This window comes from Phoca vitulina, unplaced genomic scaffold, assembly GCF_004348235.1.
Source record: "Phoca vitulina isolate PV1807 unplaced genomic scaffold, GSC_HSeal_1.0 scaffold33, whole genome shotgun sequence".
Lineage (NCBI taxonomy): Eukaryota > Metazoa > Chordata > Mammalia > Carnivora > Phocidae > Phoca > Phoca vitulina.
In genome coordinates this window covers 22,581,169-22,599,373 of record NW_022589736.1, presented here as the reverse complement: position 1 = coordinate 22,599,373, position 18,205 = coordinate 22,581,169, and the positions used below count along the sequence as shown (strand labels likewise).

Below are 18,205 nucleotides of genomic sequence, written 5' to 3'. Positions count from 1 at the left end.
TGAATGTTATATAGGCTACAAAATGGCAGAGCTGAGACCTTAATTCAGGTAGTCTGGTTCCCAAATCTGTCCTCTTAATCACTGTATTTTATCTCACTATACTGTACTATGATGGTTGATTTCAACCTACCTTCTTTCATTATCTCATGAATAACTTATCTGTGCCCTTTTTTCTTGCATGGTGCCACCTTTCCTACTCCCTTCAAGGGACCAGTGCCTTCCTGACCTTTTCTTTTCCCTACTATTAAAAACTACTGTCTGCAAAGAAGCTAATAAGCGCATTCATTCATTCATGTCAAGGAATAAATGACTGATATGGCTTAAGGAAAATAATAGTATTCCAGGTTGAGTTTTTTAGGGGTACAGGGAATGTTAAGGGGCCATATATCCTTAATCCAAAAGTATATATGGGCTAGGAGGATAAGTATGTTGGATGCATGACTTTCTGTACCCTTCAAATGATATCATTATTTCACTCACCCAGGGCTTATGGAATCCTTCTGGTAGAAATGAGGTAGGAACATAGAAGTGAGAATGGGAGAATAGAGCTAAATCTTTATTATATTGATCCAGTGATTTTAGAAATACCTCTTATTTACCTAATTCATTATTGGGTAGAAGAGTTCTGATATAACCCCAAGAAATATAGACTCTAAGAATATCTGTAACTCCTAGACAGTCATAGATGAAAAGAGAAAATTCTATTCTAGAGTTTAAGTGTTCATGCATTTCCATTTGAATCAAGGTAGAGCCAAGAATTTATTTTGTTCCTTTATTTCCTTAAAAAATAAAACCCTCTCAGATGAGTCCATGATTTATCTGCCCTAGGAATCTTAAAATCTGGGAATGTTACCCTAGAGTTATCCTTGATACCTCTCTTTTTCTTATTCCACATCAATCATCAAGCCCTTTCATTTCTTTCTTTACAAGATTTCTCATATATTTTGATCTAGTTCAGTTCAATGAATATTTATTTTGTACATGTTTTATGCCAGATACTGTACTCTGGTCATACAAGTACCCCTATCTCAAATTTCTCGTTTTCTGGGAGAGAATATAGCCTGATACAAGCAGTCCTAGAAGTGTGCTTAAATACAAAAGCAGTATACAGCAGAGAATTACTCTGCCAGGGAAGGTCAGAAAAACTTGCAAAGGAGGTGATGCTTGAATAGAGTTTTCAAGGATGAATAGGAGTTCATCAGAATAATGGCAGGGCAGCAAAATATTCTAGTTAGAAGGCAAAGCATAGGCAAAGACATTTAAAAAAAAAAAAAAAGCCCAATGTGACCTGGCAGCTACAAGTATCTTGCTATATAATGGATGAAGTTTGAGTCAAGAGGTAGTGGAAAATTACCTATTCTGTTTTTCTCCTTGTTGGGATCTTCATATGTCTAGGGCATCAACTTGTTTATGTCCGTGTTTGTGATTATTGAAGCCCTAGTCTTTTTTCATTACTCTGCTAGAGTCTTACCTGTGTGCCACTCCTTGAGACTTTAGCCACTATATTTTGACACCTAAGTATTTGTCCTCAATCCCCAACTCTCCATGATAGGAACTAATCTCTAAGTGTGGTGGAAGGAGGAATGACAACTTCACTTGTATCTACATGATCATACAGGTTTCATAATCAGATTTGCATATGATAATTTTGAAAATCTTTTGAAGTTAAGGGACTAATATGAAAATAGTGTTAGTACTTCGTTAGTCACAGTAGTATAATTTACTGTACCAAATAATTTAATTCAGTTTAGCAAGTGTGTTTTTCTGCTCTTTGTCCATGCAATAGCACAATATTGAGAAAATAAACAGGGGTGGAAAACAGGAAGAGGAGTCCTCTCTTCCTTATCTAAGAGAAAAGACTTTACTTAAATTTATATTCCTGCAATTACTAGCCTTAATAAATAAGCTCTCTAAGAGAGAAAAATCATAGAGAAACATTTAGTTTCTTCTGTTCATCATAAAATTTAAAAACATAAACAGAAAGGAAGACTTCTTGTTAAATGAATATACTGCTTTAAAATGAAATCATGTGGAAAATAGTGTCAAAGCAAACTGATTTTCATGTTAATTTATTTGTAACTTCTTTTTTTAAGGATGCTGGGGAGTTTTATGCTAAATATAAAGAAACAAGATTGAAGAAAAAGGAAGATGCATTGACCAGAGCTGAACTTGAAACACTTCAAAGTGAGTTTTAAACATTGTCTTGCTGTGTTAACAATATCATATAAAACTGATTATTTAAATTTGGATTTTCCCTTAAAGTCAGCAGTAATTAAATGTTCTGTGCTTTCTTTACCATCCTCTAAATAGAGTTACTTCCTTAATGTATTACTATATTAGTAATTACTGAACCACCCACAGTTCAGTATGAGAGGAGAGATAAAATCAACATGGGGTCATAAAGTTCCTCAAATCCAGGAGGCATCCAAAATCCAGAAAGTCCTAAAATACTCCAGTGCTGTAGTTGTCATTGATATTTAGTGCCAAGTCTGTCCAGTTGATCACTCAACTTGCTGTAAAACAGTAGTAAATGGGAAGCCTGAAGATATCAAGGATTTTTGTTTTGAAAGTCTTTGTTTCAATTAATCAGTGTATTGTTATAACATGAAAACCCTTGACTAAATTATCAGTATGTTGAAAAGAAGTCTTCTACTGAACACTAAAGGCAGTTCTTGCTGATTTTAGGAAAAGTTGAATATACAGTTAAAGAAGGCATTTCCCCAGCCCTCGTCTTCTTGTCTAATTTTGCCCTATCTACATCTTCCCCACATATATACACTCTTCCCTTTACTTTGCTTTATTTTTATTCAGAGCATTTAACACTACTTAACATTAATTTATTTGTTAATTTACCATCTGGTTCTCCCAATAGAATATAAGTTCTATGAGGGTAGGGACGTGATCTATTTTGTTCACTGCTATGTCTATCCAAATACCTTAAACAGACCCTGCACATAGTAGGTCCACAGTAAATACTTGTTGACTAAATTTGTGGAGGTGAAATCTCTATTCTTTTAAAAATTCCAATGTGAGTATTTGGGATTTAGACTTCATTTCCCTCCACCTACCTGGATTCCTAAAGAAGTGCATGGTGTTGGGGCACCTGGGTGGCTCTGTTGATTAAGCGTCTGCCTTCAGCTCAGGTCATGACCTGGGAATCCTGGGATTGAGCCCCATAGTCAGGCTCCCCGCTCAGCGGGGAGTCTGCTTCTCCCTCTCCTTCTGCCCCTCCCCCTGCGTCTTCTCTCTCTCTCTCTCTCAAATAAATCTTTTTTAAAAATTTTTAAAAAGAAGTGTATGGTGTCATGGTACCAATATGGGCACAAGAGACAACACAACCATAATTAATAACTGGTCACCTCACACCTATAAATGCACACACATGCACAGCACACATAGTGTTACAAAACACTCAAGTGCTTTTGAGGAGGGTGTACAGTAAAAGCTGTTCCTGCAGCCCATATAGATATAGATGACCCTTGAACAATGCAGGAGTTAGGAGCACTGACCCCCCCACACTGTCGAAAATCCATGTATAACTTTTGACTCCCCAAAAACTGAACTACTAATAGCCTACTCTTTACCAGGAGCCTTACCGAAAACTCAGTTGATTAACACATATTCTGTGTTTTATATATGATATGTTGTATTCTTACAATAAAGTAAGCTAGAGAAAAGAAAATGTTAAGAAAATCATAAGGTACAGAAAATACTTTTACAGCACTGTATGGTATATATTGAAAACAATCTGCATATAAGTGGGCCCACACAGTTCAAACCTCATTATTTAAGAGTCAGCTGTAATTTAGCCAAAGCAAACTGGAAGAGACTGGCTGTGGTATTAGTATACCATGCATCCAATTCATACACTTAATATATAGAAAAATGGTGATAACTATTTCCCTTCAGAACTATTTCCCTTCGTTTTCTGCCTTTACCCTGGCACCAGACAATGGTTTGAGAAGAGAGAAGAAAATTAGGTTCTCTCCAAACTCAGAGTACATTGCCACTACCTAAATGTGTAACTTTGAGGATTTTAGTTTCCTAACTGTCAAAAAAACATGTCGGGCTAGATAATCCAGTATTTCTATTGCTGCTGTCACAAATGGCCACAAATTTAATGGCTTAAACACAAATTTATTATCTCACAGTTGTGTAAGTCAGAAGTCCAGCATGGGTCTCATTGGGCTAAAACCAAGCAGGGCTTTTTCCAGCTTCTAGAGGTCCCCCATATTCCTTGGATTATGTTCCTCTTCCTCCATCTTCAAAGGCAGATGTGTGATGTCTGACTTTTCTTCTGTAGTCACATCTTTCTCTGACCATAACTAGGAAAAGTTCTCTGCTTTTAAGGACCCATGTGATTAGATTAGGCGAATTTGGATAATTCAGGAGAATCTCCCATCTCAGGGTACTCAACCTTAATCACATTTGCAAAGTCCCTTTTGCCATATAAGGTAAAATATTGCCAGATTCCAGAAATAGAATGTGGACATCTTTAAGGGTCCATTTTTATTCCTATTACAATCCCTTGGGTGTCTGGGCAGCTTTAGAACAGGGGCTATTTCTTTTTTATCTTTATGTCAGCAGCATTGACTATGGTGTCCTGGCACCTAATAAATGGATATATTGGATGAATATATGAATTAATGTAATGCCATAAATATTAATGAGCACCTATCCTGTATACAACACTGTTTGAAGAAGCACATAATTTAATTCAAAAAGTTTCAACAGTTATAAATACTAAATAATATTCAGGGGTGCCTGGATGGCTCAGTCAGTTAAGCATCCAACTCTTGGTTTCAGGTCGGGTCCTGGGGTCGAGCCCCGAATTGGGTTCCGCACTCAGCAGGGAGTCGGCTTCCCCTCTCCCTCTCCCTCTGCCCCTCTCCCTGCTCACTCTCTCTCTCTCTCAAATAAATAAATAATAATAATAATATTCAAGTCAACTATGTCATTGTTTAAAGCAGATTTCTATTAAGAGGGAAGAGTTTAGGATTATAGAGGATTACATATTAAGGTATGTGTTGGGAGGCGCCTGGGTGGCTCAGTCGTTAAGCGTCTGCCTTCGGCTCAGGTCATGATCCCAGGGTCCTGGGATCGAGTCCCACATCGGGCTCCCTGCTCGGCGGGAAGCCTGCTTCTCCCTCTCCCACTCCCCCTGCTTGTGTTCCCTCTCTCACTGTGTCTCTCTCTGTCAAATAAATAAATAAAATCTTTAAAAAAAAAAAAAAAAAAAGGTATGTGTTGGGGAGGAAGGGTGGGAAAATGATTATTATTGTTATATTAAACCTAGGATTGAAACAGAAGCTTATCTTATAGAAATTGTTGAGATAGTTTTAATTATATTGAGTAAATCAATAAATAAATGAAACTCTTAAGTGTACTACTTATGTAATTGTTTTTAAGTATAATTGTTACATAAAATTTTTCTAAACTTTTTAAGACAAGTCAGAGGAGGGGGGAAAACATATTTACAAGAAAAGAGAAAAATACCAAACTTTACCCAGAATTTACTGGTAGAGTCAAGGTGAAAATACATTTTATTGCTTTCAAAGACACAGCTTATCATTTTTATGTAGCTTTTGTAAAAAACCACCTAATTGTTATAATGTTGGCATATATATTAGAATTCTGTAATAATAATGGGTATGTACACTACCACTTAGAATATAGGGGTTAGACATAAACTATTTATCACAATGTAAGATAATTGATCACTACATAAAAATTCCTTTTAAAGTTTGTGACCATGGGGCGCCTGGGTGGCTCATTCAAAAAGCGTCTGCCTTCGGCTCAGGTCATGATCCCAGGGTCCTGGGATTGAGCCCCGCATCGGGCTCCCTGCTCCACAGGAAACCTGCTTCTCCCTCTCCCACTCCCCCTGCTTGTGTTCCTTCTCTCACTGTGTCTCTGTCAAATAAATAAAATCTTTAAAGTAAATAAATAAAGTTTGTGACCATTTTCACAAAATCACTTGATTTTTGTTCTAAGCGTTTGATAGAAATTTTCAAACAGATTAATAATTCTTTCTTATTTTGTTATTGTCTAATAAAAAAGATGATATAAAGAAACACATTTTCAAATACATAAATATCTGAAAACTCTTTGCCAGTAAAAATATATAGTAATCTTTTAAAAGTTTGAAAATTCATCACTAATTTACCAGTTATTGAAACTCAAAATGGAAAATGTAAATACCAGAAAGCATATTAAAAACAATACTCATACCAGCCATGAGTAATAAGACCTCTAATGCTCATGTTTTTGATATCAGTGGTATATTAGGGAAAGATGATGGTATCAACATTAAGAATGTTAAAGAACAGTCACATTATTAATGATGTCAGAAACTGTCATGTATTTTTTAATGTAGTCTCTAATGGTTTACATGCAAAGAATCTTTTAATTAATTTTGTTAACTTCATTACGGTGTTCTGTATTGTATACTTTAGAATTAATATATAAAAACCCTAAATCCCCCAGTGTGTATTTCATTTGCCCCTATCCTTCTTAATTTTAAAGACCATCATTGGAATACTGAGTTCATAATAACATTTCCATCTGCTTAATTGAGTAAATGCATCTCATGCAGATTAGCAGTAGCTATTTTATGCTGCCTGTTTTTCATGACCTAATTGTTAATCTGCCCTCAAGTCTATCTGCTCCACTGCTGAGATTGTGCTGTATCCTCGGAGGGCCATACCGGAATATACATTGAGTAAGGTGTGGTAGTCTTATTAAAATGGTATATTAGAGGAGGAAATACAAAAAGGGGGATTTCTTAAAAATGAATATCATTGTTCTGGGAGTCTATGCAAAAAATGTGATATCTATTTGGAAAATTTGAGGCACTTATTTCTTTATTACAAATTTAATCAATTTTATGTTTTAGGTTTAAATAAGTTGAATATTTATAAATATGACTTTTTCATTGTTATATGTATATTATATTATACATTCTTTAATTATTTGAGTTTCATTTTAAGTCAGTAGATATAAATTTTAAGTACTATAATGAAACAGCCCATATCATGAATGGGAAAAATGAGTTATTTTATAAAGAAATTGGTTGTAGGGGTGCCTGCATGGCTCAGTCAGTTGAGTGTCTGCCTTCGGCTCAGGTAATGATCTTGGGGTCCTGAGATTGAGCCCAACATCCAGCTCCCTGCTCAGCGGGGAGTCTCCTTTTCCCTCTCTCTCTGCCCCTCCCCCCCCCCCCCCCCCCGCTTGTGCAGGCTCTCTCTCTCTTTTGCTCTCTCTGTCTCAAATAAATAAATAAAATATTTTTTAAAAAAAGAAATTGGTTGTAAAGGTGAAATTTTGAATAGACAAAATTGGGGGAAGAAGAATTAAAATTTAGTATTTCCCTTATATTTTTCTCTGTACCTTATATGATTTAAAACAAAAACAAAATCAAGTAATCAAAACTTTACTGTGAAGTACTTCTTTTTTATCTGCAGAAATAATAGTTCCAGACATTAATTATATTTTTCTTCTTGTTTCTTGGTCCCTGTTGCATACCCCAGTGATGGACCTAAGTAGAGGTGCCAAGGGAACAGTGAGAAGGTGGAGAACAGAATATGCCTTTTTGGGGTAGTAGGATGGGAAAACATTCACTTTCCCCAGAGTAAAGCAAGACTGGTTTTTAGAAAACTCAGGTTCATGAAGAAAGGAGATGCTAGTGATGATTTTAAGTTGATTCAGGGGTTGGTGGTGAATAGGACAAGGGAGATAGGGCAGAGGTAGCCCCAATTTAGGTTAGATCATTTATCCTGTGGCAATATATTGTGCTCATGGATGGGAGAATACTGTCTGAGATAACTTACGAGAAAGCATACACCAGTCACTAGCTCCAGTACATTTGGAAACATGACCAAACAGAAACTCTGCCTTAACTTATGAATCGTATTATATAGTGAATCCTAATAGCCCTAGTCCCAAGAGTTTATGTGTAGGCAGAGAGTACCTAAAGAATAGTCTTATTTCCTAGGTACTTTCTTCAATAACAATGAATTTTTAAAATCATGTAGCTCAAATACAAATTTACAATTCCTTCAGCATTTCAAACCATAATGCCTAGGTATGCTTAAGTATAATGCAATCTTAGTTTCCCACTGAAGTGATTTTAAAAACTTTTTATCCAATTGAATATGTAAACATTTATGGCTTTAGAGTAATCTAGTTAAATTTGAACTAAGATTTTATTTAATTAATTTACTTAATTTGGAACTAAAAATGTACTTATTTACTATTATACTTTTAATAAAATAATATGTCCATTTATAAGCTTCATGCAGGCAGGTGTTTTTGTTTGTCTTGTTTATGGCTGTAACCCCAGAGCCTAGAACAATGCCAGGCATGTGATAGGTACTCGGGAAATATATTTAACAGAGTATATCATCTTTATTTCCATACGTAATGAAATATGGTTCCCATATGTGGTGCTGACACTGGAAATTTTTGCCAAGTCATAAGTACCTATTCATCTCATATTAAGATTTTTTTCCCTTTCTTCATGATTGCTACAATAAAATCACTATATTGTTTCTTTTTTTTCTAATATTTTTTATTGTGGTAAAACACATATAACAAAATCTGCCATCTTAACCATTTTTAAGTATATAGTTCAGTAGTATTAAATATATTCATAATGTTGTACAGCCATCACCCCATTCATCTCCCATAGCTCTTTTCATCTTGTAAAGCTGAAACTTCATACGCATTAAACAGTAACTCCCCATTCTCACTTCCCTCCAACCCCTGGCAACCACCATTCTACTTTCTGTCTCTATGATTTTGACTACTCTAATTATCTCATATAAGGCTGATCATACAATATTTGTCTTTTGTGACTGGCTTATTTCACTCAGTATAATGTCCTCAAGGTTTGTCTGTGTTATGGTCAGAATTTCCTTCTCTTTTAAGACTGAATATTATACCATTGTATGCGTATACCACATTTTGCTTATCCATTTGAATATCTGTCAATGGATACTTGGGTTGCTTTTACTTTTTAGCTATTATGAATAATTCTGCTATGAACATGGATATACAAATAACTGTTTGAGTCCCTGGTTTCAGTTCTGTAATTCTATTTTTAATTTTTTTTAAGTAGGCTCCACACCCAGTGTGGAGCCCAACATGGGGCTCAAACTCACAACCCTGAGATAGACATGAGCTGAGATCAAGAGTCAGATGCTTAACCAACTGGGCCACCCAGGCACCCCAATTCTATTTTTAATTTTTTGAGGAACTAATATACTGTTTTCTATAACAGCTGTACCATTTTACATTCCCACCAGCAGTGCACAATGGTTCCAATTTCCTCACATCTTTGCCAACACTGATTTTCTGCGTTTTTTGTTTTTTGTTTTTTGTTTTTTATTATTATAGCCATCCTGATGGGTGTTTCTTTGGAGAAATGTCTATTCAAGTCCTGTACTCAGTTTTGAATTGGATTGTTTTTTGTTGTTAAGTTTTAGGAGTTCTCTATATATTCTGGATATTATCCCTTATCAGATATATGATTTGCAAATATTTTCTCCCATTTTGTGGGTTGCCTTTTTACTCAGTTGACATTGTCTTTTGATGCACAGAATTTTTTAATTTTCATGAAGTCTAATTTGTCTGTTTTCTCTTTTGTTGTCTATGCCTTTGTTGTCATATCATAGAAATCATTGCCAAATCCAGTGTCATATAGCTTTTGCCCTATATTTTCTTCAAAGAGTTTTATAGTTTAAGGTCTTACATTTAGGTCTTTGATCCATTTGGACTTCATTTCATAGTGGGTAAGAGTCCAACTTCATTATTTTGCATGTGGATATCTAGTTTTCCCAGAATTGTTTGTTGAATTATTACTTTTTTATTTAACTTTTTACTTTGAAATAAAGTTCTAAAAATAGTATAGAGAGGGTCCTATGTGCCTTCCTGAAAACCAGGAACTTGCCATTGATACAAAGTGTGTATGTATTTCTCTACCATTTTATCACAAGCATGTATTTATGTTACCACCATCCCAATCAACAACTACCCCTTTATGATCGCACCCATATCCTCCCGTTCCCCCATTATCCCTAATATCTGGCAACTACGAATCTATTTTTCATCTCTCTAACTTTGTCATTTTGACTACATGATTTAGAGAATATGATTTTGAGAATCATACAATATTCGACCTTTGAGATTGGCATTTTTCACTCAGTTGTTCCATGTATCAATAGTTTATTCGTGTTTATTCTGGTATGGTTGTACCATAATTTGTTTAACCATTCACCAATTGTAGAACATTTTGGTTGTTTACAGTTTTTGACTGTTACAAATAAGGCTGCTGTGAATAGTCAGGTGTAAGTTTTTTGTGAACTTAGTTTTTATTTATCTGGGATAAATGCGCAGAAGTACAATTGCTGGGTCATAGGATAGGTTTATGGTTAGAGTTTTAAGAAACTGCCAGATAATTTTCCAGAGTGCTTATATAACTTTTTACATTCCTACTAGCAACGTATGAGAGTTCTAGTCTCTCTGTACCTTTTACCAGCACTTGGGATTCTGTTTTTTATTTTAGCTGTTCTAATACATTTGTAGAGATATCTCATCATGATCTTAATTTGCATTTCCTTAATGGCCAGTGATGTTGAAACATTCATGTGCTTATTTGCCATCTGCGTGTCCTCTATAGTAAACTCTTTTCTTTATGCCTTTAGCCTATTTTCAAATTGGATTTTTTTTTTTTACTGTTGAGTTTGAGAGTCCTTTATATAATCTAGATATGATTTCTTTTTCACATATGTGGTTTACAGATATTTTCTTCCAATCTGTAGCTTTTCATCTTCTTAATAGTCATTCACAGAGCAAAAGCTTTTAATTATGATAAAGTCCAATTTATTGTTTCTGTTTTTTAGATTATGCTTTTTGTTATTTAAAAAGACTTCCCCAAGTCCTATTCTAAGTATTTTCTCCCTTATTTTCTTTCTTTCTTTTTTTTTTTTTTAAGATTTTATTTATTTATTTGACAGAGAGAGAGACAGTGAGAGAGGGACCACAAGCAGGGGGAGTGGGAGAGGGAGAAGCAGGCTTCCCATGTAGCAGGGAGCCCGATGCGGGGCTCGATCCCAGGACCCTGGGATCATGACCTGAGCCGAAGGCAGACGCTTAACGACTGAGACACCCAGGCGCCCCCCTTATTTTCTTCTAAAAATTTTATGATTTTATGTTTTACATTTAAATCTATGATCCATTTTGAGTTAATTTTCTATAAGGTGTGAGGTTTAGGTTAAAGTTTATTTTTTTGCCTAAGAATGTATAGCCAGTTTTTCTAGCAAACTGTTCTTCAAAAAGTGAATTGCTTTTGCACCTTTTGTCAAAAATCAGTTGGCCTTAATTGCATAGGGTTCTTTCTAAGTTCTTTATTCTGTTCCATTCGTCTACATTTCTCTTCCTCTGTCAATATGACAGTCTTGATTATTGTGGCTCTACAGTAAGTCTTAAAATCAGGTAGAGTGATTCTTCCCACTTTCCTGTCCATTTTCAAAATGGTTTTAGCTATTCTAGTTCCTTTATATAAATTTTAGAATAATCTTGTATATATCTACCAAAAATCTTGTTAAATTTTGATAGGAATTATGTTAAAGCTGTATATCAATTTGGAGAGCATTAATATTTACTATCTGGAGTCCTTTAATCTATGAACACAGTCTGTCTCTTCATCTGTATCTTCTTTGATCTCTTTCTAAAGTGTTTTATGGTTTTTAGCATACAATTCCTGTACATGTCTTGTTAGATTTATATCTAAGTGTTTCTCTTTTTATTTTGAGTGATTATACATGGTATTGGTTTTTAATTTCAATTTCTACATGGTCACTGCAAATAAAGAAATGCAGTTGATTTTTATATGTAGGTATGTATCTTGCAACCTTGCTAGATTTGCTTGTTAATTACAAGAGTTTTTATGCAGATTTCTTGAATTTTCTATGTGGACAATCAGGTCATATGGCAATAGGGATAGTTTTATTTCTTCCTTTTCAATCTATATGCATTTTATTACCTTTTCATTGCTTATTTTGCTAGCTATAACTTCCAGAACTATATTAACAAGAGTGATGAGAGAGGACATCTTTCCTTTGTTTCCAACCTTGGGTGGAAAGCCTTTAGTATTTTACCATTAAGTATGTAAACTACAGGGTTTTTTTGTTAGATGCTGTATATGAAGTTGAGGAAATCTCACTCTATTCCTAGTTTTCTGAGTTTTTTATCATGATTAGGTGTTGAATTTTGTTAATTTCTTTGTATCAATTAATATGATCATGTGATATTTCTTTGCTTGTTAATTTGGTGGATTATATTGATTAAATTTTGAATATTGAACTAAACTTGCATCCCTGCAGTAAGTACCATGTAGCCATAGTGTATAATTCTTTTTATATATTGCTAAATTTTATTTGCTGATATTTTGCTAAAGATTTTTACACCTATATGAGAGATATTGGTCTATAGTTTTCTCTTTTTGTACTGTCTTTGTATGATTTTGGTATCAGAGTAGTACTAACATCATATAAGGGATTGGGAAGCATTCTCTCTTCTATTTTCTGAAAGAAACTGTGTTGAATTGGTATTAATTCTGTAAACATTTGGTAGAATTCTCTGGTGGGACCATTTAAGACTGGATATTTCTATTTTAGGAGTTTCTAAATTACAAATTAAATTTCCTTTGTAATTACAGGACTTATTTAAGTATCTCTTTTATATATCTATTTTATGGGTGAGTTGGGATAGTTTGTATTTTTCAAGCAGTTGGTCAGTTCCATCCAAATTGTCAAATTTATGTGTGTATAGTTGTTTCTAATACTAATTTATCCTTTTGATGTCTGCATGTCCTTAGTGATTTCTCCTGTTTCAGTGGTAACTTCTCTTTTCTTTTTCTTTGTCAGTTTTGCCAGATGTTTGTCAATTTTATTGATCTTTTCAAAGAACTACTTCTTTGTTTCATTGATTTTTTTATCTATTGCTTTTGTTTTCTATTTCATTTATTTCTGCTCTTACTTTTATTATTCCTTCTGCTTTCTTGAGCTTGTTTTGATTTTGTTTGCTTTTGATGTGGAAGCCTAGATTATGGTCTTGAGGCTTTTCATCTTTTCTAATGTAAGCTTTTAGTGCTTTAAATTCCTCTCTCAGCACTGTTTTGGCTGCGTCCCACATATTTTGATACATTACATTTTCATTTGATTCAGTTCAGTATTTTTTTCCTTGAGACTTCCTCTTTTTTTTATTTTTTTAAAGATTTTATTTATTTAGTTGACGGAGAGAGACACAGCGAGAGGGGGAACACAAGAAGGGGGAGTGGGAGAGGGAGAAGCAGGCTTCCCGCAGAGCAGGGAGCCCGATGTGGGGCTCGATCCCAGGACCCTGGGATCATGACCTGAGCCAAAGGCAGACGCTTAATGACTGAGCCACCCAGGCACCCCGAGACTTCCTCTTTGATACCTGGATTATTTAAGTATGCTGTTTAGTTTCCAAGTATTTGGGGATTTTTGTGTTATCTTTCTGTTACTCATTTTTGGTTTGATTCCATTTTTGTCAGAAAACCTATTCTGTATGATCTCAATTCATTTAAATTTGTTGAGGTGTGTTTTATGGCCCAAGATATGGTCTCGCTTAGTGTATATCTCATGGGCATTTGAAGAGAATATGTATTCTGCTGTTGTTTAATGGAATGTTGTTATAGTCCTCAAAGTCCCCAAGGCTCTATTCTTTTTTTTCTTTTCTCTCTATTTTTCAGATTAGGCAATTTCTATCATTCTGTCTTCAAGTTAACTGATTACTTTCTCTGTTCCAGTTTTCTGTTGAGTTCTCAATCGTTAAATTTTTAATTTTATTTAGCACATTTTCAGTTCTGATATTTCCATTTGGTTTTTCTGTATGCCTTTTGTGTCTTTGCTATTGAGTTTTTATTTCTTCATTTATTTTGAGAATGTTCATTATTATTTATCAAACCATTTTTATATGGCTACTCTAAAATCCTAGTCAGAGACTTTGGATCTCTTTTTCATCTTGTTGATTATCTTTTTTATTCAAATTGAGGTATTCTTGGTTCTTGGCATGATGAGGGATTTTTTTAAATTTAAACTTGGACATTTGGAGGCACCTGGGTGGCTCAGTTGGTTAAGCATCTGCCTTTGGTCAGGTCATGATCCCAGGCGTCCTGGGATTGAGCTCCGAGTTGGAATCAGTGTGGAATCCCCTGTTCAGCGGGGAGCCTGCTTCTCCCTCTCCCTCTGACTCTCCCCCTGCTCATGCTCACGCTCTCTCTCTCTCAAATAAATAAATAAAATCTTAAAAAAAAAAAAAAAACTTGGGCATTTAGGGTATTATGTTATAATACTCTGAATCTTGTTTAAGTGTACTATCTTAGTTGATGTTCTCTGACAGTGCTCTAGCTGAGCCGAGGAAGGGGAGAGTTGCTGCCCTATTACACTGTTACACTCAGGAAGTCCACAGCCTGTTTTACAGCTGAGGGAGAGGGTGGTTGTGGATCTTCTTAGGGTTGGGCAGGTGTGGGTGTTCTCATATGCCAGTAGGCCACACCGATAACACTCAACTGATATCCCCTTGCTGGGATAGGCCTACTTACAGTTTCCCACCTGGCCTCTGCTGACATTGTGGAGGGTTGGTCTCTTTACTCCTGGGCAGTTGTGAAAGCCCTGACTCTCCTCAAGACTTTCTCTAAAGCCACCGTAGCAGGGAGAGGGAGGGATGCCCCATAACCCCTGGGTAGATATGGAAGTCTAGGCTTCCCATTAGCCTAGGTTACCCCTACCCCTATCATTGACTTTACAGGGGAAGGGATCCTTATTACCTCTCAGCAGGAAAGAAAGTCTTTTTCACATCACCCTGATAGGGAGATTGGGGTGCCTTATTACAGCCTCACAGTGACAGAAGTCTAGGCTTCTCATTAGCCTTTGCTGGCAAAAAAGGGTTGGTCACAATTTTGTCCCTTGTTTGCTTGAAGTGTAAATCAGTTATTATCTAAGCTTGTCTTACTATGCAAGGAAACCAAGGGTGCTCACCACCTTGGTGTTCATCATGTCCTGTCATACCTAGCTGGCCTGTCTTCTCTTCAAAAATCAGTCTTCAGTGTTTGTTTTATATGTAACATTTAGGGTCTTTCCATTTTCTTAGTGGGAGGAGTATGGAAAAGTACTTTTCCTCCATTTTTTTAGAAGTGGAAATTTTGAATTACTTTTTTAAAGTGATTTTTTAAATGCTTCTTTACAAATGCATCAAACACTTGCAATTGTGATACAGTACCCCAGAATTAAATATAAACAGCTACATTTACTTATTTGCTTCTTTATAACTGATTCTCTATAAGAAGGCAAAATTAGTACTGATGAGGTGGATTCTAGCTTATGTGTGTTTTCTTCAAGCAGTATTTTGGTGTTCAGAATAAAGAAATTGAGAGAAGCTCAGTAATGTGACATACTTCATAAGGAGTCAGTTCTATGACTTGTTCCCCTTTTATGAAAATAATTTGAAAAACAAAAACCTGGTCTACAAATTTGGTTTCATATGGTACTCTGGTGACACCATCCTAGTTTTTTGATAGTTTTATATTAGATTCACCAGTCACTTAAATTACCAATTGTCTAATATAGTATCGGGGACTTTTTTAAAAAAAAAAAACACCCATCTTAAAAGCCTGGCAATATAAAGGTATGTAAGCAGTATAAGGTAAAATATAGTAGTTAGATACCACATAATTTCTAGTTAAGGTAATCCTTTTTAACTAGAACTGTTCCCACAGTACTGTATTCTTAATGTACATTATTCTTGGCATATACTAAATTCACAAACTTGAATGAAATGTGAGAATCAATAAATGATACTACTCCTACCTTCAAAGTTTTCTGTTCATCTGGAAATTTTTTTTATTGGAAGGGGAAATAAAATTCTTAGAAAATTATGTATTAATTTGTTCTACTTTGACCTTTTCCTTTAGTTGTTTCACCTGGTCCACATATGCATTTTAGGGCTTCTTCCTTTCTCCAGAACTCCCCTCTTTGTATCTTTTGTATATTAGGATAGTAATTTTTAAATCTTAAGAGTACTACGTTTTTGCACAGTTCTTTACAAGTTCTTTATATTCTAGGTACCATTCTAATCATTTTATATGCTTTAATCTCTTTACTCCTCATTAACAACTCATGAGATGTAGTATTACCATTGTTCCCATTTTACAAAACAGTAAAGGACTTTAAGCAAAAGAGCTAGTAAATTGCAGAGGCTGAGTTTTAGTCCCAGATCTGTCCACAGTGAGAGCTTTCTCATTCATTCATTCATTCATTCACTGTTTATTTAGCACCAGATATTGTCCCAGGCACTGGGAATTCAGTAGTGAACGAAATAAATAAGAATTTTTGCCCATTTTTTGCCCATGTATGTGGCGCCTGGGTGGCGCAATAGGTCAAGCATCTGACATCTGATTTCGGCTCAGGTCATGAACTCTGAGTCGTGAGATTGAGCTCTTATGTAGGGCTCCATGCTGAGCATGGAATCTGCTTGAGACTTTCTCTCCCTCTTCCTTTGCCCTCTCTATCTCTCAAATAAATCTAAAAAAATTAAATAAAAAGAAAGAATTTTGCCCTCGTAGAAAGAGCCAACAAGATGAGTAGTGATAAATGCTGAAGTAAAAAGTATCAAGGAAGAGGGATGGGGAGCACATGTATATATATATGTGGATGTGGCAGGCCTACTGCAGGGACAAGGAAGGCCTCGGTAATAGACATTTGAGCAAAGACCTGCAGGAGGTTAGGGAGTAAGCAAGGCAGGTGAGGGAGTGGCTTTCAGGTAGAGGCAACAGATGAAAGGTTTGCATTTTTTAGGAACAGCAAGGAGGCTGGAGAGTATTAAAATGAGGTCAGAGAGATGATGAATGGGTGGGGATGGGAGGCATACTCACTTAGAGTAAGAACTTGGATTTTACTCTGGAATGGGAAGTCCTAGGAAGGTTGAGCAGAGGAGTGACATGATTTGATACATGTTCTAAGAAATCTGGCTGTGAGGTTAAGAACAGACTGAAACAAGGACTTGATACAAGGAGACCAACCAGTTGGGAGTTGTACGACTCCAGACAAGAAATGATGATGGCTTGGATCAGAGTGATAAAAGTAAAAAAATGGAATTCTTACGTATTTTGAAGTTAGAAACAAGATTTCCTACTGGATTTCATACAGGATGTAAGAGAGAAGGGGAAATTGATGACTCCAAGGCTTGGGACCCCAGTAGGTTGAAGGAATGGGAACTGTATTGGAAGAAGCAGATGGAAGTGAAGGGAATTTTATCAAGAGCTTAGTTTAACACATAGTTCTATCCCTCCTTAATATTTAGAGCACATTCCTGTACAGGTCAAGATTTCATTTCAGCAACTGTGCTGTGAGATAGGTAGAGCAGATATTTCATTTTACAGGTGGAGACTTAGAGATAAGTAATGTGAAGGAAATACTAATGTATTGTGAATGACTAAAGATATAGAACCTAGTTTTTCTGACTTCTTGTTTTCTCATTTTTCTACCACTTTTCATATTAATGACATGATTTCAAATCTCCTTACTATTCTGATAACTTTTCTGACATAATCTAGTTTTTCAGTTCTGGATTTTAAGTATAGTGCTCAAAACTGATTAAAACTTCCTTCCTTTTCCTCTTCCAAGTTACATTTCATTAATATCTGCTGCACAATTGTCTGAGCATTTCCAAAGAGAAATTCTCTGTGCCTGCTAGAAAAAGAAGGTAATAACAAGATGTTATGACTTTCTCAGTTTAAACTCTTTTCTACTCTTTTCAAAACCGTAGAGGTACAAGTGTTAATCAAGACCTAAAGAACAGGGGCGCCTGGGTGGCTCAATCGGTTAAGTGTCTGCCTTCGGCTCAGGTCACGATCCTGGGGTCCTGGGATCGAGCCCCGCATTGGGCTCCCTGCTCGGTGAGCCTGCTTCTCCCTCTCCCTCTGCCTGCCGCTCCACCTGCAGTGCTCTCTCGCTCTCGCTCTTGCTCTCTCTCTGTCAAATAAATAAATAAAATCTTTAAAAAGGAAAAAAAAAAAAGACCTAAAGAAAATCCTCAGGTTCATGGTCAAAGAGCCCAAATTACTATTCAGCAAATGTGTCTTAGCATAATAAACACTGTTGCAATGTGTGACAGGAAGTATTTG

At 35.7% G+C, this 18,205-nt stretch overlaps 1 protein-coding gene across 1 annotated transcript in view; it reads left to right on the top strand.

Moving 5' to 3' along the window:
- DNAJC1 (DnaJ heat shock protein family (Hsp40) member C1) overlaps positions 1 to 18,205 on the top strand; it is a 234,831-nt gene that overhangs the window by 99,007 nt on the left and 117,619 nt on the right. Inside the window, exon 7 of the mRNA XM_032425878.1 lies at positions 2,094 to 2,184. Coding sequence (XP_032281769.1) covers positions 2,094 to 2,184 — 91 coding nt within the window. The remainder of the gene's footprint in view (positions 1 to 2,093; positions 2,185 to 18,205) is intronic.